Genomic DNA, 21,557 nt, shown 5'->3' with positions numbered 1-21,557 from the left:
GAATGAAATCTACAAGCATCATTCTTAACTTATGCAAAGACAATTTTATGCAGAGGTAGATGTTTAAACCTCGAACTCCTCACTTCTTCACATTTAAAATATGTGAGCATCAACCATTATCCTTAGGTTATATCTATCAACATTAAAATATTAGTCTTCGTCATTATCCTTACGTTATAAGCTCTTGACAACGCAAAGACCAGACTATTAGGCACTCCAATGTCATGGGTCTACGGGCTTGACATCGAAGCTTATTTAATTGAACCAACGGGCATTGCGACCAAGCTTCAATCACATCGACGAAAAAATGTATAATTATTTGAGGACCCGTGGGTCTACTACTTTTGTTATGTTTTCTGAAATTTGGGCTCAGCAATGGAACGTGGCTTTTCAGATCCTTCAGGTTGTAGGGTCTAAGAGACAATAGTTCTCTCTCACTCGGGGAGGTTTTTGTACAAAGTGACAAAAGCTTGGAAACTCTGAAAGGTGAATCATAATTGGAGGTGTGGATGAATTTGGATCAACGTAACCAACTCAAAAAAAAAAAAAATTAAAATGAATCAATTAAGGTGATGGTTGGAGTTTATTGAGTACAAGTATTGTCCAGTCCAAGGCAACACGACAGAAGTAATATTCCAATCCTGGCGTCATCTGTTAGGTGTGGACAGAAATTGATTCTATTTGCAAGATCCAACAAGGTAATTGTTTGCGCGGCAAGTCACGTTGACAAAATCATGGCGAGCCACTGTAATTTTACAAAAACTACGCTTTATATCTTCGACAAAACCATTTAACCGGCGTAATTTTGTTCGACCAAGCAATTCCAAATTATAATAGTACAAAATAATTATATAATTGATAAAAAGTTTATTTCAGTCAGAACAAAGGTAGGTTAAAATATCCGAGGAAGAGTAAAATGGGGTTTGGTGACCCATATTGTCCAGATTGCATTATAGTTTATAGAATTAATTAAGTATTCATGTTCTTGGAGATTGTCATCAAGCTATGACTGCGTGGTTGCATCTTGTCGACCCGCACATAGTATTTTTTTTATCTTGTAGATATGCATATTTGGATTGTTCACAATATAAAAGGTGTGAGTAAGCACTTCTCTGAAAATGGATAAACAAGGAAACATGTTGCTTCATTTATTAGACCTATAAAACCTTGGGTGGTAATTATTTCAAGAGAAATGCTAATAAGTGTCAAACACTTGTTAAGAGGTTTAAAGTATAAAATACATGTATGCGACTGTGAGCTTCATGTTATCACGGGTTAACTTTGGAAAACCATAAAACACCCAATACACACAAACACGATTTGCATATGAAATTTTAAAAAGTAAAAAAATTAAATATGATTATGAGACCGTTGTTAGTATCTTAGAAATTATACATTAAACACGTTGAAACAATAAAATGTAATTTTTTTTCTTCGTAAAATTTATCAATTATTTCCAATTTTGAATCAAAAATAAGTTTTATGTTAGGACATTTATAAGCATTACCCTTATTTCTTATAAGTTTTTATCCTAAGACATTTGTTAGCACGACCCTTATTTCTTATGTTAAACCTTATAAACAAGTTTATTTATATTATAAATGCTCTTTGCCTCATCAAAAGGAAAGAATGGCTTAACGTTATCGCGGGTCTCTTCCGTAGACGAGGGTGTTAAAAAAATGGGGACAATACCCTTAATAACCAGACAACACAATTTTTAATAACCGATACCAATTTTGTTGATAGTTTCGTATCCCACGCTTCAATCTTTCTCGCGCACCCTATACATATTATGAAATTAAAAAAAAAGGTTTGTTTTGAAAGGTGTATTTTAACATGTTTTCGAGGTATTTTACGCTTTAGCGAGTATATAATCTAAAATCTATAGGACACACGAGAAATCGGTTGGATGAAAAAAGAAACAATCAAATTCTTGGATTTCACTTACGTACCATTAAAGCGGGAATTTTAAAATTGTATTGTCACGTGTCACACTTGAATTGACCAATGTTAAAAAAATAAATTGGACGGTATAAACTGAAATCCAAAAAAAAACATATACCATTTTGAGGTTAAGTTTTGTTACTGGCTTTGAACAGAACTCAGATCTTCCTATTTCGGTGCAATCACTCTGATAATTTTTTTTGATTCTGCAATCACTCTGATAATAATCTTTGAATTCCTATTCAAATTTGATACATATTACTTGTTTGCAATTTCATTCATCTTTGCCACTTGCTACATTCATAATTTCTCACTTCATGCTCAAACACAAGCTGAACCGGATCTTTATTGCCTCAAATGGTGAAGGCCATGGAGAGTAAAAAAAATCTATAGTAATGATACAATCAACATGAAACCCCATTTGATGAAAGGTTGGGATCATTTAGGGGCCTAGCCTGTGATCTGGGTTGTTTCCCTCTTAAGTTAACAATGAAGATCAGAATTCTGCTCTTTACCCAACAGTTTTTTGCTCATTCCTAACTGAAATGACAAAAATACCCCTGCATGAGTTAACTCACGCTCATGTAAAATTTGCGTGAGTTAACTCACGCCAATGTAAATTTTAAAAAAAATTCAACGTGAGTTAACTCACGTTCATTAATTTAACTCTTGTGTTCGTTAATTTTGTTCCATTGACAATAGTAGTGACAATGATATGTCCGGTCTCGGCCGTTCCATTGCCGTAAACAACAGTGGCTTCCATTTCCTACAAGAGAAGCAATATGTAAGCAAAGGGTCCTGAAATTTAAAATCAACCGAAAATACAAAAATAAAATTAAGTGTGGTGAATTAACAGAGCGAACATCTTACTCTATCATCCCTAATTTTCATATCACTCATTTCCTCTAGCAATATATCATCAACACCGATTTCACCATCACCTAGGGCTTCTCTAAAACCTGAAGTTGGTGCAACACCAACCGATGCCATCGCCACTGAAAACCTTTTCAATTTTAACCATTCATCCACCTGCCAAAATGAAAAATTCCATCACACTCAAAAAACATTCCTTTATTATAAAAATTGAATTTTTATCAAAAACCAAATAGACCCACATGAATTAAAAGCCATCAAAATTGAAATCAAACTAGCCCAATTATTAAATTAACCATTTTGCGACCAAAGATCAATCAATCCCATGAAAACACCACAAACCCTAAACCGAAGATCGTTGTAACTGAACGGAATCTAAATTAACAAAACAAAATTAACGAACACGGAGAGTGAGAGTTAAATTAACAAGCATGAGTTAACTCACGTTGAATTTTTTTAAAATTTACACTGGCGTGAGTTAACTCATGCAAATTTTACACTAACGTGAGTTAACTCACGCAGGAGCAATTTCGGAATTTCAGTTGGGAGCGAGCAATTTTTGTTGGGTAAAGAGCAGTATTTTGAAGATCATCCCCCCAACGTCTCACTAGTCACTAGTCGACCTTGTCCCTTTTGGGGTCATATCTAGTATTTAGAGCTTTCCTCGATTTGGTATGTATGTTACGGAGGCGCCAAAACAGTGCATTACCCCTAGATGTCCTTTCTTCTCTTGTGTCTACAAAGAAGCTAACTGTGTGCGAAGATCTTGACATATTGATATGCTCGTAAGAAGCTCAAATGATTTAAAATCTTATAACAAATCTCGTGATCTCATAATTTACAACACTCACATACATGGCACACAAACATCTTGCCCTCGTCCCTCCCGTGGCCACAACAAAATATAAATTAATTTAGTTATAATCTCATTATGTCTAGAACTGGTTGAAAAGTAAAAGAATTGATCGATTCAATTAATTTTTGGTGCAACATAACCTAGTTCTTCACTGTATCAATCAATGATGGACATAGATAGATATAGATAGCAAGTGTAGTAGATAGATCGAAACTGCCATAAAGTGAAACATTCAAAAAGCATAACAGAACAAAATGTTTTGCTTTAGAGGCACACACATATAGCTTAACATAAACATAAGCTTACACCAGCAGAAAAACCCAAAATCCCGTTATGGTATTGTAATTGTAGCTTGCAACTCCCCTAGCTCTATTAGGATGATCTGGTATTGCGTTTGAGTAGCATCTGTCGGAGCTCCACCGGGTCAATTTTAGGAGTGTAATTGATGGGTCTGTAGTATCCGGTTTCTGGGTCTGGCGCCCATGCCGAACAGGCCTCTTGGCCATCTCTAGACATGGGCTTCTCTTCAAGGCTTCCCAGCTTTCCGTAGCCATGGGCTATACTACCCAATCCAACTCTAGCTGAAGCATCAGAGGCGGCTGCAAAACCTCGCCTACAGGGAAAAATAAGTGATAAATTAAATGTTCAAATAAATCTCTGGTCCCTTACATTGTTTTAAAAATTCAGTTTGATCATTTTCTCTATGGTAAATTGTTAAATCTGGTTTCGAAAAATTCAGTTTAGTCCCTTAGTTTAAAGTATAATTTGGTCCTAGATCCTAATCTATGTATAAAGTTTAGTTTGGTCAGAAAGTTTTAATTTGGTCCATTGGTTTATATGTAAAATTTAGTTTGGTCAAATTGATCCCTACAGTTAAACCTAAAACAATTGTAAAATGAAACAATATGAAAAAAAAGCTACCAAGTTCCCTGAATATCTGTTAAATAACCAAACATAATAAAACTATCTTGAAATTTATATAGTTAACCTCATAAGAGGGTAAACAGATGTGATTTATTTTCAAATACAATTTTTTACTCCTAACAAGTGTCTTAGGGGACTAGTTAGTATGCCGCAAATAATACTTACATAGTTTGGTCAGTTTAGTCTCTAAAATCAAACCTATAGTTGAAAGGGACCAACATAGATAAGCTAAGAGACTAACTTAACCGATTTTAAGGCTTTTAAAATAGATAAAGATGCATTTAAGCCTAAATTAAATTTGTGTAAGATTAGATTTTTATTTATGTAAAAAGAAAATATATTGACACCCACTTCACCAAAACTAAAGTTCATATAAGAACTGAAACAAATATTCATAATCGTTTTATAAAAGAAATGTTGAATCTGTATACACATATCCCTAATTCATATATAATCACAGAAAATAATGATTACTAAATGAAATAATATAATATTATGAATCAAAGTTGGAACTGACCGTTGAAGATGAAACAGGGGGAGAGATTGAGCAACAAGACGGTTAGCTTGTGAGAGAGAGCAGGCCATAGTTTTATTATTTAAGTAGTAGTTATTAGTGTGCTGCTGAGGAAGGTTTTCTTTGATTATAGTCGTAGAATTTTCAGAATGCTTCCGCAGCAGCCAGCTATTGCTCTCTGCCCTTCATGTTAGGGTTTGTAAAGGCTTTTATAATGCACATAGGAAGATAGATTGATGGGACGGCCGTTTCTTGAAAGCTGGGGGCTGAACCAAATGTAAAGATTTGGGTGGGAACACCTAATACTAGGTCCGCTATCATCATGACACGTGGTTGTTATTTAATAGTTATTATTTTTTGTTGTAAATCAGACATACATCCTCTAAGTGCGGAGATTAATCTCTCGAACATTGTATGATTAAAATGAGCGACAAATTCTTCATGAAAGTTTTAACGTTGCTGCATATCTAATGCTGGATTCGAACTCATGACTTTGTTTTTCAGGAGAGTCACACATAATGGAGATTAATCTTAACTAAATTGTTAAACGAAACACCAATTTGTCATTCATATCTAAACAAAAGTCTCGAGTGATTTTCTTTTTTGATGCGAGTGTAGAACATACTTATATATCTGTAGAATAATTAACTATTTTAGAAAGAAGAGAAAAATTCTAAAGGACGCATTTTTATTTAAATACATTGGATTTGTATTCGTTTCGGTCAATATTTCTCTTTTTATAGCTAAACATGTACACTAAAAGAAGAAAACACAATTATTCATGTTCATGTCATTATTTCAAGTATTTTTTTTTTTTGAGGGAATTATTTCAAGTATTATTGACATGCTTTATATTATATATTTAAAATATACTTTTTTGGTAGTGACTAAAAATATACTTTTAACAATACATTAAAAGATGAAATACAACTATTCATGTACATCAGTACATGCCATTATTTCACGACACACTTTCATAATTTACCTTACATGTACCATATTAAAAGATGAAACTCCATTTATTCAAAATGTTAGTTTATAGACTGATGAGTCATGACGGTGATTCGTAGGTAATGACGAGAAAATTCAAAATCTCGAAAAACAATTGGATGCTGGCACAAGTTATCCCTTCGATATGGAGTCCTCCCATTGTCCTAGATGAAGATGAATTGGTTGATTTTTTATTTTTTTTTAAACTCGATATCCAGCTTAAATTGGTTGACTTACTAATTGATGAATGCCTAATAAAAAGGGATAGAATTCTAATTGATCCATCATCCCGCTCTCTTTGAGGCTCCTGAAACATATACTCTATTTTGGCCAGCAGGAAAAGGTTGTCTACTCAATTCAGTTTGCGTGTACCATGCCTTAGGAGGGGTAAAGTAAATGAATCAACCGAAATTTTCTTCGACAATCTATTCTGAATTAATGACCAAGACAATTGAGGTTTAGACACTCTCAAAAAGTGTTTACCCAATAAAAATAGAACTGCATTTTACAATAATAAGTTGGTAAATGACGTTATACAAATACAACAAAAAATTGCATCTTCTTCCTTTGACCGGCGAGTGCTGCTTATTTCTCTGCCAGACGTATATAAATCTCATCTGATGTATATATCTAGTTTGATCCAAAACAAGTCCAACAAGTTAATTTTTGTTTTACATAAATGTTTATTCTCAATAACTTTTTCCTTTTAATTTATTTATTTTCCACCTCAGCTGTACTGACCTATGCTGCAGCTGCACCTTTGTCCCCGTCACCAAATAATCTTTGCTTGAAATCAGCAACCATTAGAGGAAGTCCCTCACGGAGGGACACAGATGGTTGCCAGCCAAGAAGCTCTTTTGCTTTGGAGATGTCTGGCTTTCTCTTATGTGGATCATCCTCCGTGTTTGCTCTGAATTCTATCTTTGCGTTGGGGTCTATAGTCTCTTGTACCACCTGCATAAATTAGGCAAAGAGTATTCATTTCCATGTTCAAAAGATTTATTATATCATATTCATATGAATTGTATATATACTAGCTTTAATTTGGTAATTAAATAGTCTCCTAAGTGCAAATTTAAAGGTTGCAGAGAAATGCAAAAAAAATATAGTACCTGAGCAAGTTCAAGCATGGTGAATTCACCAGGATTACCAAGATTGAAAGGCCCAACATGTTCGCCTTCCATCAGCCTCATCAAGCCCTCTACCTGTTGTCATATGTACCACTTCATCATCCATATTAAACATTCCCAATTGTTTTCTATAGTGCACTTAAATATGTGTATTTTTCAACACTAAAAGGATAGTGTTGACCAAAAAAAATTAGAAGGATAATTCAACGGTACAAATTTATACATTAGTTCAAGTGTCAATTAAACAAAAATAAGTTACTTTTATATTTTAATATTGTATAATCTTGAAAACTAATGTAATATAAAAAACTAAATCAAGTTTTTTTTATTATAAACATACTAAATCAAGTTATACTTAGTCTTGTAAGATAAACAAATCAACAATAACAATGTAAATAATTTTCTTTTATAAAAAAATATGTAACAATAGTTCATATACATTGTTTTTTTTATTTGACTCGTTTTTTTTTTTTTTAATTCTTCAATCAAAATATAGAAAGTAATTAATGGTTCAAATCTGTTCTTCACAATCCATCAGATTCAGAGTCAACTGGTTCTTTTTTCTAATCACTGTTTATACCTTATAAGATCAATTAAAATTGAACCAGTCAAACACCTAATCTGTTTCCAATTCAATGAATATTTGAACATGTAAAAAGGTGCCATAAAAATTATACCAAATCTGAAACAAATTGAAAGCTTCTTGTCTGTTTCCCATCGCCATAGACAGTCAATGGATCCTTCCTCAATGCCTGCATAGAGTTTAAAATTGATAATTAGTTAAAGGAAAGAACAAATCAACAAGTAAACAGTGAAAAATATGGCAGAGGTTTGTTTACCTGAGCAACGTAGTTACTGACCACACGCCCATCATCAATGCACATTCTTGGTCCATATGTGTTAAAGATTCTAGCAATTCTCACCTAACAATTATTAAGTTCAAACTCTTTTAATAAATAAATGTATCTCCATCTACAAACATTACTACATGCATATATGAAACCAACAAACCTCAATGCCAGCTCCTCTGTGGTAATCCATAGCCAAAGTCTCAGCAACACGTTTTCCCTCATCATAACAACTTCTTACACCTATACACCACCAAATAAAATAAAATAAAATACAGCTTAATTAAAATCAAAATCAAGGCTAAGATTTGAAAGAGTTTAATGAAATAAACTTTATTATTACCAATGGGATTAACATTGCCCCAGTAAGTCTCAGCTTGAGGGTGTTGAAGTGGATCACCGTACACTTCACTTGTACTAGTCAGCAAAAATCGTGCACCCACTCTCTTTGCCAATCCCAACATGTTTAGTGTCCCCACCACATTCGTCTTGTGCCAAATTATTAGAATCAAGGATCCAAAATTTTCAATCAAATATCATATAACATATCTTTTCTTATCAAAATGGTTCACCATATAACATTAGACTCGTTCACCATGATTCTGATAATACATTGTCATGTCAAAAATACAGCGTACTATCATAAATATTAATCTAGAAAACACCAACGCTAGTAATTTAAGAAAAAATATATAATAGAATGTAACCACGTGTGTCAAATTGTGTCGAACATACAATGATGCATTAGACACATATACTTGTTGCACACAAAACATGTGTTCGATTAGAAATGTCGATCATGCAATATATAAATAATATTAATGGAGAGTAAGTAAATAAATAAATTAGTAAAAAGGATATGATGGTCTTGACAGGATTAAACTTGTAATGAACAGGGGAAGCAGGGCAAGCCAAGTGATAGATCTGATCAACTTCAAGAAGAATAGGTTCAACAACATCATGTCTAATAAGTTCAAAATTGGGATTACCAATATGATGTACAACATTCTCTTTCCTTCCCGTAAAGTAATTATCAATCACGATCACATTATCACCTCTTTCAATCAAACGATCCACAAGATGACTTCCAACGAAACCGGCTCCACCGGTAACCAGTACTCTCTTCTGTCTCTTGCTTTTCAATCCAACGGCCAATGGAACTCTTCGTTTTCTTTCATCTCTACCGTGTTCCTCTAACAGAACCCGCCGAGTCGGAAGAGTTAACTCGGTTTCAACGAACGATGATGAATCGTGATGTTGTGGAAGAGTGGATCGAGAAGGGAGATAGTGGAAGAAGAGAGTGGAAATACCTATTCCAATGAGAAGGAAAGGGACTCGATTTAGAAGCATGTTTGTTCTCGTTCTTGGAAGAGGATTATCACGATGTGATGATGAATCTGTGGTTTGATTTTCAGATTGATCTCTTGTTTGGTTTCTGTGAATTAGTTCAGAGCTCATTTTGTTTGTTTTTGTTTTTTGATTACAGTTGCATTTGCAAAAGAGTCTTACACACTTTTTGTTTGTTTAGAATTAGAATTGAAGATGGAGAGGGAATTGCTCTGAATAGTGATGCATGAATATTGCCTTTATAATCGTTCCAACGTGCGCGCATTTGGTGCATTTTCTCTCCTTTACTTTTTTTCCAAGTTTAAGGTTCAATATTTTTTCTAATAATTTTATTATTTTTTAAATTAATTAAATAAATGTGAAGTGATGAGTAATTCTCATTCAACGAATCACACGAGAGCCAAGGGAGTAATACATGCTATTGCCACATTCTCATGTGATGTTTTCACTCACTATAATTTGTTGTATACAAAAAAATGTAATGAGATGGATGAATCTATATACCTAATTTAGTACTATATGCTTCTTGCTATAGAAACAGTTTGGCATGTGTTGACCAATAGGGAGGAATTCGGTAGATGATGAGCCCACACCCGCCATCCTAGCCGTTGTTCTTGTCATCATTCATGAATATACATTCTGTCATTAAGATTTTGCTTTTTTAACACATTAATTCTAAGAACTTTCTTTTACTTTTTTTTAATATTGTTATTGTTAAAAATAAAATAATTATCGTTGACTGTATAAAACTAAAATGGTTTTTATATTGTAAAAAAATATACTCTATTAAAAATATTTGACTTAAATGCATTTTTGGCAAAAAAAATAAAAAAAATGAAGCATTAATCCTCCTATTTTAAAAAGGGGAAATAGTCACTTTAGTCCCTGAATGAGGAACGAATAGTCACAATAGTCCCTCATTGTATCGAAATTTCAAAATAGTCCTTGATTGTGTATTTTGTTAGTCAAAATAATCCTTAATATTAAAATATTTCGTTAATATTGTCATATTAGTCCTTCAATAGACTTACTTATTATCATATTAGTCCTTATACTTACTTATTGTCATTTTAGTCCCTATATAAAAAGAGTTATTGTGAGTATTAAGGGATTATTTAAGCGTTAGGGACTATTTTGACTAACAAAGTGGACAATCAGAGACTATTTTAGAATTTTGATACATTGAAGGACTATTATGACTACTTGCTACACATTCAGGGACCAAAGTGACTATTACCCCATTTTAAAAACTAGTTTTCCCCTACTTTACTTTTCTCAGGATTTAGTTCCTCTTCCACTTTTCCTCATTTTTTTAAAGAAGTTAAATTACCCCACTTAAATTGACATCGAAAAGAATCGAACAGGAAACCTTGAAAAGGAGGAGCACACTGTAAGATCCCAAACCATTTTTCTCACTTTTTTTATGTTGTAGTTACTCAGTAATGATGTAGTAATGCTTATTAAGTCACGTCAAATATTCATGTCAGAAAAAATATGCATGATAAACAATGCTACGCATAAATGAAATAAATCATATCATCAAAAAATACATAAAACTTAAGGGTGGCGAAATGGATCAAATGAGTCGGACTAGTCCGTTTAGTTTTTAGCGGTTTTAACTGACTAACGGATTTTCCAAGTTGTTTGGAGTTCGAACCTGAGCTAGATCAGGTATCAGACCCAACAGACACAACCATTCGATTTAAACACGCCCTAATATGTCTAGAATCATTTCAACTCTCACAAAACAATCTAAGGAGCAATTACCACTTGGAGTTGAGATACTATGGAGTTCGATCAATGGTGCATGTGTAAGTGTATCAAACAAGTCTTTGTCCCTGAACCAATCTAACAAAAGTGTTCTTCGTGTTTGAATATGAAAACCTAGCGTCAACTCTATTACTATATTCAACCTGGTTCATTTGAAACTACACCCACCCCACTTTAGGCCCAACCTCTAAAAAGCCCCAGAAAACAAAGTCACACAAGTCCCCACATGACGCAAGCAAAGTACTAAGACCACGTCCAATGGGGGTATTGAAAGGGTGTTTAACCTTGTTGAATGATTGGAGGAGAGGGTATTGAAGATGAGATGGAGGAGGGAAGTGATGAAAACATTCAACCTTGTTTAATCTGAACCGGGCAGGCCACGCGGCGCTTTTCTGTTGGACCACGCTAGCGCGTGTAGCGCACGGCCAAACAGGGCGCGTGAAGGCAAGGGGAACGCGGAGAGAGAAGAAGATCTGGGTAAAGCTGTGACACGTGGTGCAATATGGTTGGCTGCTTAGATTTTTATCTTCTTAATAATTTGGACTCAATTATTTCATTGCAAATAATTTTTTTTTTTACCAAAATTCGTGATTTTTTTTCTCTATAAATAGAGACTTGGATCATTTGATTTGGACACAGAAAAAAAATCAAGTTTTTCACTCTCTTAATCTTATTATTAGCCTTTCTTTTGAAGTTTTAGTCTTTGATTAGTGAAATGGATCACAATAACAATCAATTCAACACCCAAAATTCTTCAAATTACCCATTTAGCTACCAAAATCCCAACAATTATCAACACCCAAATCAATTTCCCAACCAACATCCTCAAAACCCAAATCAATTTCCCAACCAAAATCCTCAAAACATGCCTAATTTTGGTTATGCCTCAAATTTCAATCACCCATCCTCCGTTCCAAACAACTTTCATCCATATTCTAGATCTATGATGGGATATTCATCTCAAACATCCCCATTTAACGGTTATATGCCAATGATGAATGAAAGTTTTCAGAGTGTTGGTGAATATCCTGAATTTTCATCACAAATAAATCGCGGTGGAATGACAATAGCTAATGAAGTCACTCCAGAGGATACAACTCCTAAGAGCAAGAAAAACCAGCAACCAGCATGGAACACTGAACAAAATTTGGTGTTAATTAGTGGGTGGATAAAATATGGAACATGCAGTGTTGTCAGGAGAAACCAGACAAGTGAATCATATTGGGGTAAAATTGCTGAGTATTGTAATGACCATGGCTCATTCGATTCTCCGCGCGATGTCATTGCATGCCGAAACCGTTTTTATTATATGAGCAAATTAATAAATAAATGGGTTGGTGCTTATGATACCGCTAAGCGTCAGCAAGCAAGCGGTTGGTCGGAAGATGATGTGTTGGCAAAAGCCTAGGAAATATATGCATGTGGGAAGAATGTTCAATTTACTTTAAAGGAAGAATGGCGCGCTCTCCGTGATCAACCTCGTTATGCCAGTCAAGTGGGAGGCAGTCAAGTGGGAGGAAATGTTGGCTCAGGAAGTGGTGGATCTAAGAGATCTCACGAGGACTCTGTAGGATCTAGTGCTCGTCCAATGGGTAGGGAGGCAGCTAAAAAAAAGGAAAAAAGAAAAGCAAGGACGCTGGCTTGGAGGAGGTGGAACATAAGTGGGTTCAATTCAAAGAAATGAAGGTGCAAGAGATTGAACACTTGAAAGAGTACACCGCAGAAATGAAAGAGTACACCGCAGTGCAACAAGAGAAAAACAGATTGGAGAAAATGAAATTGTACGTAAAGTTAAGTTCCAAAGAGCATCTCGATGACAGGAAAAAAGAGCTGTTGGAAAACTTGGAGCGTGAGCTGTTTCGAAATTAATTTCACTGTAATATTTGTTTGTATTCGGTCAAAATTGTCAGTGTTGTCTAGTCCCCAGTGCTTACTTTAATAATTGTCGGTGTTGTCTAGTCCCCAGTGCTTACTTTAATAATTGTCCGTGTTGTCTAGTCCTCAGTGACAGTCCCTAGTGTTGTCTAGTCCCATGTGACTTATTTGCTTTAATAATTCACGTACTATTTGCTTTAATAATTATGTCCACCACACAATGACTGTAATAATTCGTTGTTGTCCACCACACAATGACTTTAATAATTATACCCACCACACAATGTCTTTAATAATTATACCAACCACACAATGTCTTATATATAGGGACTCATATCTACTTCTAATATCACAAATCTCATTCATATCTACTACTAAATATCACAAATCTCATTCATATCTACTTCCAAAATCACCAAATCTCATTCATATCTACTTCCAATATCAATGGATCTTTTTGATATGAATCATTTTGATATGGAAGCCTACTTCAAATAACGTGATGTTGAAGACACTTATATGGTCAACCGATTTTTTCAGCGTCGAAAAAAAATAGAGGAAGGTAGTGGATCGGGTAGTGGATCTCGTAGAAAAAAATATTTAAATAGAGATCATGTAGTAGCTAACCAAAGACTCATTGACGACTACTTTGCCAATGATCCTACATATGACGATGCAATGTTTCGTCGTCGATACCGGATGCAAAAACACGTTTTCCTTCGAATCGTTGGAGACCTTTCAAGTAGTGATAACTACTTCACCCAACGAGTTGATGCCACCAACAAAGAAGGTATATCACCATTAGCAAAATGTACCACAACAATGCGAATGTTAGCATATGGTGTGGCAGCAGATGCGGTCGATGAATACATCAAAATAGGAAGTAGTACAACATTGGAGTGCTTACTTAGATTCTGCAAAGGAATAATACGACTGTATGAGTAAGTGTACGTGAGAGCACCAACCCAAGATGGCCTGCAAAGACTACTACATGTTAGTGAAATGCGGGGGTTCCCAGGGATGATCGGGAGTATTGACTGCATGCACTGGGAGTGGAAAAATTGTCCTAAAGCATGGGAAGGTCAATTTACCAGGGGGGATAAGGGAACCACCACAGTTATTCTTGAAGCAGTTGCATCTCATGATCTATGGATCTGACATGCCTTTTTTGGATGTCCGGGAACATTGAACGATATAAACGCTCTAGACCGGTCACCAGTGTTTGATGATGTGGAACAGGGAAAGACTCCAAGGGTGAATTTCTTTGTGAATCAACGTCCCTATAATATGACATACTATCTAGCTGATGGTATCTACCCTTCTTATCCAACTTTCGTCAAATCAATTAGACTTCCTCAAAGTGAACCCGATAAGTTATTTGCAAAACATCAAGAGGGATGTCGGAAGGACATCGAACGTGCTTTTGGAGTGCTTCAAGCTCGATTTAAAATCATCCGTGAACCAACTCGCTTGTGGGACATAACCGATTTGGGTATCATCATGAGGTCATGCATCATATTACATAATATGATTGTTGAGGATGAACGAGATACATATGCTCAACGTTGGACCGATTTTGAGCAATCTGAGGGAAGTGGATCTAGTACACCGCAACCATACTCGACCGAGGTGTTACCCACTTTTGCAAATCATGTGCGTGCTAGATCCGAGTTCGTGATCCAAATGTTCATCACGCATTGCAAGCAGATCTAGTGAAGCACATATGGACAAAGTTTGGAATGTTTCGTAATTGAAGATCATTTGTATCATACTAAATAAATTACGTGTGTGTTGTGTGCTTGTTTGTTGTCTTGCATTTTAAGTTATTTGTGTGTCGCGTGCTCAGTTTGTTGTATTGCATTTTAAGTTAAGAAAATAAAAATAACTTATTTAAATAAATATTGTTTTTAAAAAAAATAATTGTATTATTTTAATTTAATTATAATCGATAATTATAATTTTATGTAATTATAAAAACAAAAATTAAATAAGAATAAGAAATAAAAAGTGGTGGGGTATGGTGTTGAATGAAAACCATTGGAGTGGTAAAAATTGAATGAGTGTTGAATTAAGAGAGAGAAAATGATATGGAATATTGGGAATTGAAAAAGTGGGTGTTGAAGATTATTGAATAAAAATGACCATTGTACATGGTCTAACACAAACCCTTTCCCTTTCCCTTCTTTTATTATTTCCCCACCTTCCTTTCCTTTTCCCCAAGCACATGATGACATGCTAGTTTAAGCCAATGCAGTGTCCAAAAACAAATTGAAAATTTATTTATATTTAGATTTACTTGAACGCGTTCCCAAGTATTTTAAAGACCCCAACCAATAACTCCAAAGAAAACAACGCTCACAACCTTTCATCACACACTAACACAAATTCAACTCTTGTTGTTGCTTCTACTTCTAGCTAAACTAAACTTCAAAGAAACAAAAAAAAAAATGTATCCAGAAAGACACCAAGGTGGTGGAGGAGCACCACACGGTATTCTTCTAGCAGTGGTGGTAGCTATAGTGGTCATAGTTCCTTTCCTTCTCGGAGATCAAGGCGAAGCTATCACAGAAGCTATATCGGAGCTGCTAAGTCCACTTGGTCTTCTTCTTCTACCAATCATCCTTCTTCTTACGATTCAGTTCCTCTCATCTGAACGCGGATCGTTCATCTCCGCCATTTTCTCCACTGGTGAACCTGATACTATTCATCGTGTTAGTGGATCACCGTTCGGTGTTGCTCTTTTCCTTGTTCTCATTCTTGTGCTTTTGTGGAACCGTGTTTCGATCTTCGGTGGTGATGATTCAGATGACTGAAAACAACTCTACTTGTTTTCTTTTTCTACTTTCTAGATCTAACTTTAAGCTTTATTTATTTTTTTATTTCTGAAAGCGCGCTATATTGTATATGTTATTAGTTATTATCAGTTCCTTTTGTAAAAGAAGAAGACAAAAATTGAAGTACTATGAGAATGGAATTTGGTGTTACATTATTACTACATTACATCAAATATATATATGAGAAAACAAATGCCTACCAAAATTATATAACTGTCCCTACTTACAATTTTTTCACTTCACTGTAATTTCCCTTTATTGGAGGGTAACATGGTCATACATTTTGAAATAGGATGCTGCTGAGTTTTTTGCCACACTGTCACGTTTTTACCCTTTTCCTTACATTGTTTATTCAATTAAGTGAAGGATACATATGTAACAACACCAATCTATTATATAAGATTCAATCCTTCTACAATAATTTGGCTCTCATATTTGAAATTCAAATTCAAATTTCACTAACTTTTCTTCAATCTATTATATAAGATTCAATACTCTCTTAGTTTTCAACAAAAAAAAGATTCATTACTCTCACAACTTTCTTCTTCTTCCTCTCTCTTTTTTTATCTTTATTCATCATCTTCTCCATTTTTCTAATCTTCATTTTCTACTGCCATTTTTTGCAGGAAGTGTTCACATTTTCCATTGATTAAGAAGATTGATAAAGGAAGAACATAAGTAAGGTAACAAGAACAACTCTTTTTCCTTTGCAAAATTTTCTTCTTCATTTTTTTTGTCCTTCCTTCATCATATTAAACCGACTTCACTTTTTCCCTTCACCTGCATAACATTACAAATTCTAATACTTATGTATAGTAATAAATTGCTTATTTCAGATCTATAACAAAGTTTTACACCATACTCAATATTCTTCAAATACTTATGTATAGTCTTACACAACTTTTCATTTTTTTGGGCAAACAGAAAAATAGACAAGAAATAAGGACAAGTAAGAATGGAAGAAGCACGAGAAAATAAAGGCGAGTACAAAGTTGGGGTAGAGAGAGTAACAGTAATTAATTCTTTTTTGGCTTTTAGGAAAAGTGAAGAAAATTCGTCATTTTCTTTTTTATCATAAATGCAATCAAAACTTCTAATACTTATGTATGTTCTTGCAAAGCTTTCCCTTGGTTTATTGGACAGAAAAACAGACAACAATTATATATTGTGCAAAAAAATATATATTAAATAATATATATACAGAAAGTTGATGAATTTTTTTATGCGAGATATGTTCTGCAAATTTATTGGTCAATTAAATAATATAAGCCTGTATTACTATTGTATATTGTGCAAAAAATATATATTTTATGTATAAAACAATGGTCAGTGCCTTTAAAAAAAATCTTTATGTATTGAGGTGGTTGAGTTTTAATCTTTTAAATATTTCTATTATTATGCTAAACAAAATTCTTAAAAACCAATTTTTTAAGATCTAATATAGATATAACAAACTGTATTTAACATAAGCTTCATCAAGAGTATTTGTTCACTTTCATTTGTAAACTTTCATGATAGAAAAAAGATTATAATTAGGTCCGCACATGAAAAAAAATATTCGTTCAAAACAACATTACCAATTATGTTTCCTCACAAGAACAACAGATACAAATCAATGCCTTTTTTCCTTTGATAAATGTGATTTTGTTGGCTGTATCAAATAAGAGTTGATGAAGATATGAATATATAATCTGACCTTAAAACCATTTGATTTGTTGATGCATGTTTGAAAGAATTAGGTCCAAAAGAGAGCTTACATGACATGTAGGTTCAAGATCTGCTGTAGTACTCCATGAATGAGGTCGAAAATGGTGATTTAAATGTCAATTTGACGATTTTGAAAAAAAATCTGCACAACAGAAGAAAATAAATGATGATGTCATAAAATTTGTAGTGTTTTCAACTAGGTTTACTTTTTCTTCAACATATTTCTAACTTTCATTTTATTTTCATCTCTCTTTTGCAGAAAAATTGATGTCTTTGAACAACAAGTGCAGGTAAATGATACTCCTTTTATCTTCACAAAGGTATGAATATGTAATGAACTCATTTTTTTGTTGTGCATTCTCTTTATTATTTGTTATCTCTATCAAACTTATAACATGTTAAATGGAGCTCCTTCATATGTACATATCCTAAATAACTGCATAATAACATATCCTAAGTACATATCCATCAACTGCTATTTTTTTTTAAGATAGTAACATATCCTAAGGACGGGAAGGAACATTTGGAGATGGTCATTGTTGATGCTAAGGTCTAATTATATACTGATTCCTACAACTGATTATTTCCTTGACTAATTTATGACATCTTAATTGTGTGTTTGTTTGCTTATTAGGGTGATGATATACAAGTTGCTGTTCTATACTAGCAGCATGCACCACAAGATGACAATGCTATGATTTAGGACACAAATGTGGAGAGTGATGATGTTACTATCTCAGTTGTAAGTTGATTAATTATTCAATTAAGATGATCTACATTGGTTATTTATCTGCGGTAACCTTGATATGTTTAAACATATGTGCCAGTGTGCTGCATCTGCAACTTCTGAATAAGAACATGATCTGTCACTTGGTCAGATGCAAACCCCTTCCACCATGTTGCAGAATGTTGAAGGAGGCAAGAACTGGGACTCACTCAGCCAACTTACCCCTGCTGCCATCACACCTCTTGCTCATACTACCTCTGCTAAGATTGGTTCAAGTGCTACCCCTATCCACCCTATCATCCTGGATGAGATCACTCCTGCAAAAAACTCTTACTCTAAGATGGTTAACCTCTTCCTATCATGATGATTTTATAAGATTTACCATGTTTTGTAACACCTTAATACTTTTATGAGCTTTGGTAGACCACTGCTCCCAAGTTCATCCAGACATATTTATATTCCTATGACTTATATGCAAGTTTATTATACTACTATCATGAATTCAAAAATATGGCTAACTATCATTTGAGTTAATTTGGTTGTATTTCATATGATCAATTCAGAAATATGGCTACCTACTATCATGAATAGTATCATTTCCTTCCTTTCATTAATAACAAAGAAAATTAGTATTTTGCGAGTGAGGAATAAAAAAAGAGTATGTATAAAATGAAGATGTGGAAGCAAAAATTACCAAACACAAATCCAATATCATAACTGCATTCACAGAATTTTCTCCTCACCAACCATTTTGTTTTGTTTACTATGAAATATTCTCACCAGAATAATAATAAAAAATCCCAATTCAAAGTATTCCAACACCAATACAAATGAGATAGAAAAATTCATTTTTTTTAAATCAGAAAAAGAAAGAAAAAATTACCAGTCAAAGCACAAACATTGAAACCCAAAGCCAAAACTATAGAAAGATATACATACTTAACATGAAAAGTGAAAACAACAACAGGGAGATTGATGTACAGATCTTCAAAAGACTTAAATATAAAATAATGTTGAAATCCAAAATCAAAACTTTGACCTGTTGTCGTAGCACGTGAGAGGGAGGTGGACGAGTAGAAGTCACGCTGTTTGCTGCACAGATTGTAAATTAAAGTGAGGAAAGGAAAGCTTACATGATGAAAGTTATAGATTTGTTGCTAAACCTTGAAAGCCACCTGAAATAAAGCGTTTTACGATGAAACTACGACGTCAACTTCACGATTTTGAAAAAAATAAACGATTGGATGGAAAAGATTGAAAGGGTTGGTATGGTTATTGAAGGTCGGACGGTGCGTTGCTGCACAAGATGGAGGCGGCTAAGGTTGTGTTGAGAGAAGAGGAAACCTGATGGGTTTCTCAATAAGTGAAGAGAGATAAACAAAAATCCAAATGATACTAATAGTGTGTGTGTTGTACGTGAGGAATGCAATAGGTTTTTTTTTTTTTAGAAATTGATATAAATAATGGGACCATAAGAGAGTTCAATCATTACAATTTATAATTTCTTTTATTTACAATAATTTATAATGTTAAAGTGAAACAAAAAAAATTACAATATTAAAAATTATTTTATTGATGGAAGGGATAATTTATTGATGTTAAAGTAAAACACATGCGCACCAAGATGTGTGAGACAATACATAAAGCAAAACAGAACATTGCCACACACGCTACCTTTATCTTTAAAAATATCTTGGAAGAGACATGTAGTCATGGGTAGTGTTATGTTTTTTTTTTTTTTTAAAGAGGGGTAGTGTTATGTTGGTAGGTGAGACATGTTTTATATCAGCTAATGTCTATAAAAAAAACCCGTTGGAGTGTACAATTGTAACACGAGACCTATTTTATTAACTACAACGATTGATCAGTTTTAATTAGTACTTTTTCATATCTCTAATTAAACACTACGATTGTCTAAGTTTTATTAATATATTAATTAAATTTATGTGGGTGTATTGACTGTATATTATTAAAAATATAATTTTTATTAATATATTAATAAAATTTATGTGGGTGTATTGACTATATAATATTAAAAATATAAGTTTTATTAACTATATATTAACAAAAATATATCTCACTATAATTTTTTTCGGAAATATTTTAGTATATATGTATTTATGAAATGTATTTTACGATAACAATATTATATAATACATTAATTATGATTTTTCACGAGATGCTTATTAATATTTTTGACACTAAAACATATTAGTAAATAAAAACTATGATTATTTTTATTTATTAGGTTTTTAATATCGTCAATACTAAAATTTAATTATTTTATAATATTTTATTAATACCGATCAATATATACATTATTAATTGACATAATTTACATATTTTCACTATTGAAAAAAACACTATACCAAACACATTCGATACACGACACGCGGCGGAGCCGCGGCCATACAGCGCGGCGAAGCCGCGCTACCCGTGCTTAGCACGGGTATATCGACTAGTTACTACGATCTTTTGTCCGTTTTGGTTTATATTCGATTAACAAGAGAAATAAAAGCAAAAAAAAATAGTACTCCTATTTCTGAAATTACTGGGAGTTAAAATTCCTAAGTCAAGTAAAGTTTGAAAATTCAAATTTGATGGAGTAGTTTATAAGTTGATTTGTCGGTGAAGGGAATGGGCATCCCATGGCATGGCTTTCTCTTGCTTTTGTGCGTTGAACGCGGCCTGCGCAGAGCTGACCCTTCTTTGTTTATGTTCTTACTTGGAAACTGTACACAAACGCGTGTCTAAGGGTCATTCGTCACTCAATTCCTTTGTCCCATTTCCCTTCCCTTCTTGTCCCCCTCACGCTCTCTCTCTCCCTCCTTCTGCAAGTAATATTTATTTCTCTTTAAATTTTAGAAAAAAATATAAAAAAATATAGTTTTAAGTTTAGAATAGAATTTTTATATTGAAACTTGTACATTTAAAATAAAATATAAATTATTTTAATAAATAACTGTTTTACAAAAAAAAATTACTACTATTAGCTGTTTTAACATGTGCAATGTTTTATTAATAATAATAATAAAACATAATAATAATAATAAAACTAATTAAAAATCAGGTATTATTATTTTATTTTAATTCTACCGTGTGCCATGTGGTGTGTACTAATTGGTCCACGTGGCACACTGTTAGTTTTGTTATTTTCTTTTAACATGAAGTGCAGGGATTAAAGGCAAACAAAAAAAAGTGCAGAGATCAAAACTAAA

The 21,557-nt window shown here is 33.5% G+C and overlaps 4 protein-coding genes, 2 long non-coding RNA genes and 1 pseudogene across 11 annotated transcripts; 3 read left to right on the top strand and 4 right to left on the bottom strand.

Annotated features, from left to right (window-relative positions):
- Positions 1-2,162: 2,162 nt before the first annotated feature.
- On the bottom strand, positions 2,163-3,988 carry LOC146902610 (glycogen synthase kinase-3 homolog MsK-1-like). The gene is made up of 4 exons (XM_085737740.1): positions 3,980-3,988; positions 2,815-2,973; positions 2,597-2,710; positions 2,163-2,484 (listed from the first exon to the last, which is right to left on the bottom strand). Exons 2-4 carry the CDS (start codon positions 2,932-2,934, stop codon positions 2,428-2,430), a joined length of 291 nt encoding a protein of 96 aa, XP_085593866.1. The 5' UTR covers positions 2,935-2,973; positions 3,980-3,988; the 3' UTR covers positions 2,163-2,427.
- Positions 3,857-5,350, bottom strand: DI21 (drought-induced 21). The gene is made up of 2 exons (XM_085737739.1): positions 5,115-5,350; positions 3,857-4,286 (listed from the first exon to the last, which is right to left on the bottom strand). The coding sequence occupies exons 1-2, from the start codon at positions 5,180-5,182 to the stop codon at positions 4,046-4,048; spliced, it is 309 nt and encodes a 102-aa protein (XP_085593865.1). The 5' UTR covers positions 5,183-5,350; the 3' UTR covers positions 3,857-4,045.
- A 1,229-nt stretch (positions 5,351-6,579) lies between these two features.
- LOC146902608 (UDP-glucuronic acid decarboxylase 2-like) lies at positions 6,580-9,640 on the bottom strand. Its single transcript, XM_085737738.1, has 7 exons — positions 8,936-9,640; positions 8,423-8,565; positions 8,243-8,322; positions 8,071-8,154; positions 7,909-7,983; positions 7,214-7,306; positions 6,580-7,055 (listed from the first exon to the last, which is right to left on the bottom strand). The coding sequence occupies exons 1-7, from the start codon at positions 9,535-9,537 to the stop codon at positions 6,843-6,845; spliced, it is 1,290 nt and encodes a 429-aa protein (XP_085593864.1). The 5' UTR covers positions 9,538-9,640; the 3' UTR covers positions 6,580-6,842.
- A 2,130-nt stretch (positions 9,641-11,770) lies between these two features.
- On the top strand, positions 11,771-14,825 carry LOC146902607 (uncharacterized; annotated as a pseudogene).
- Positions 14,826-15,355: 530 nt separating this feature from the next.
- LOC146902606 (uncharacterized) lies at positions 15,356-16,055 on the top strand. The gene has a single exon (XM_085737736.1). It carries the CDS (start codon positions 15,519-15,521, stop codon positions 15,882-15,884), a length of 366 nt encoding a protein of 121 aa, XP_085593862.1. The 5' UTR covers positions 15,356-15,518; the 3' UTR covers positions 15,885-16,055.
- A 224-nt stretch (positions 16,056-16,279) lies between these two features.
- LOC146902604 (uncharacterized) lies at positions 16,280-19,746 on the bottom strand. 5 transcript variants are annotated; one of them, XR_015023522.1, is made up of 5 exons: positions 19,515-19,746; positions 18,413-19,431; positions 17,663-17,754; positions 17,059-17,556; positions 16,280-16,784 (listed from the first exon to the last, which is right to left on the bottom strand). It is a non-coding gene; the product is annotated as an uncharacterized LOC146902604 (long non-coding RNA). The 5 variants fall into 5 exon arrangements; XR_015023523.1 differs by having other exon boundaries at positions 16,280-16,685; positions 17,483-17,556; positions 19,515-19,736; XR_015023525.1 differs by lacking the exon at positions 17,059-17,556 and having other exon boundaries at positions 16,280-16,685; positions 17,602-17,754; positions 19,515-19,736.
- LOC146902605 (uncharacterized) lies at positions 16,827-18,913 on the top strand. Of its 2 annotated transcripts, XR_015023527.1 has the most exons (3): positions 16,827-16,885; positions 17,872-18,354; positions 18,440-18,913. It is a non-coding gene; the product is annotated as an uncharacterized LOC146902605 (long non-coding RNA). The 2 variants fall into 2 exon arrangements; XR_015023526.1 differs by lacking the exon at positions 16,827-16,885 and having other exon boundaries at positions 17,750-18,354.
- Positions 19,747-21,557: the final 1,811 nt, after the last annotated feature.

The sequence above is a fragment of the Medicago sativa genome, chromosome 8, assembly GCF_051527215.1.
Source record: "Medicago sativa cultivar Bolivia chromosome 8, Bolivia_mono, whole genome shotgun sequence".
Lineage (NCBI taxonomy): Eukaryota > Viridiplantae > Streptophyta > Magnoliopsida > Fabales > Fabaceae > Medicago > Medicago sativa.
Note: the sequence above shows the minus strand (reverse complement) of the source record. Positions and strands in the feature narration are given on the sequence as shown.

What these genes read in the sequence shown, in the direction of transcription:
- LOC146902610 (XM_085737740.1), bottom strand. Translation starts at nt 2,934, where the DNA reads ATGGCATCGGTTGGTGTTGCACCAACTTCAGGTTTTAGAGAAGCCCTA. An exon ending in TGAAAATTAGGGATGATAGA is followed by an intron (nt 2,711 to 2,814) that starts GTAAGATGTTCG and finishes CTTCTCTTGTAG; the next exon opens with GAAATGGAAGCCACTGTTGT. An exon ending in CAAGAGTTAAATTAATGAAC is followed by an intron (nt 2,485 to 2,596) that starts GTGAGTTAACTC and finishes TTGTCATTTCAG; the next exon opens with TTAGGAATGAGCAAAAAACT.
- DI21 (XM_085737739.1), bottom strand. Translation starts at nt 5,182, where the DNA reads ATGGCCTGCTCTCTCTCACAAGCTAACCGTCTTGTTGCTCAATCTCTC. An exon ending in CCCCTGTTTCATCTTCAACG is followed by an intron (nt 4,287 to 5,114) that starts GTCAGTTCCAAC and finishes TTTTCCCTGTAG; the next exon opens with GCGAGGTTTTGCAGCCGCCT.
- LOC146902608 (XM_085737738.1), bottom strand. Translation starts at nt 9,537, where the DNA reads ATGAGCTCTGAACTAATTCACAGAAACCAAACAAGAGATCAATCTGAA. An exon ending in TCAGTAACTACGTTGCTCAG is followed by an intron (nt 7,984 to 8,070) that starts GTAAACAAACCT and finishes AACTCTATGCAG; the next exon opens with GCATTGAGGAAGGATCCATT. An exon ending in CCATGCTTGAACTTGCTCAG is followed by an intron (nt 7,056 to 7,213) that starts GTACTATATTTT and finishes TAATTTATGCAG; the next exon opens with GTGGTACAAGAGACTATAGA.
- LOC146902606 (XM_085737736.1), top strand. Translation starts at nt 15,519, where the DNA reads ATGTATCCAGAAAGACACCAAGGTGGTGGAGGAGCACCACACGGTATT.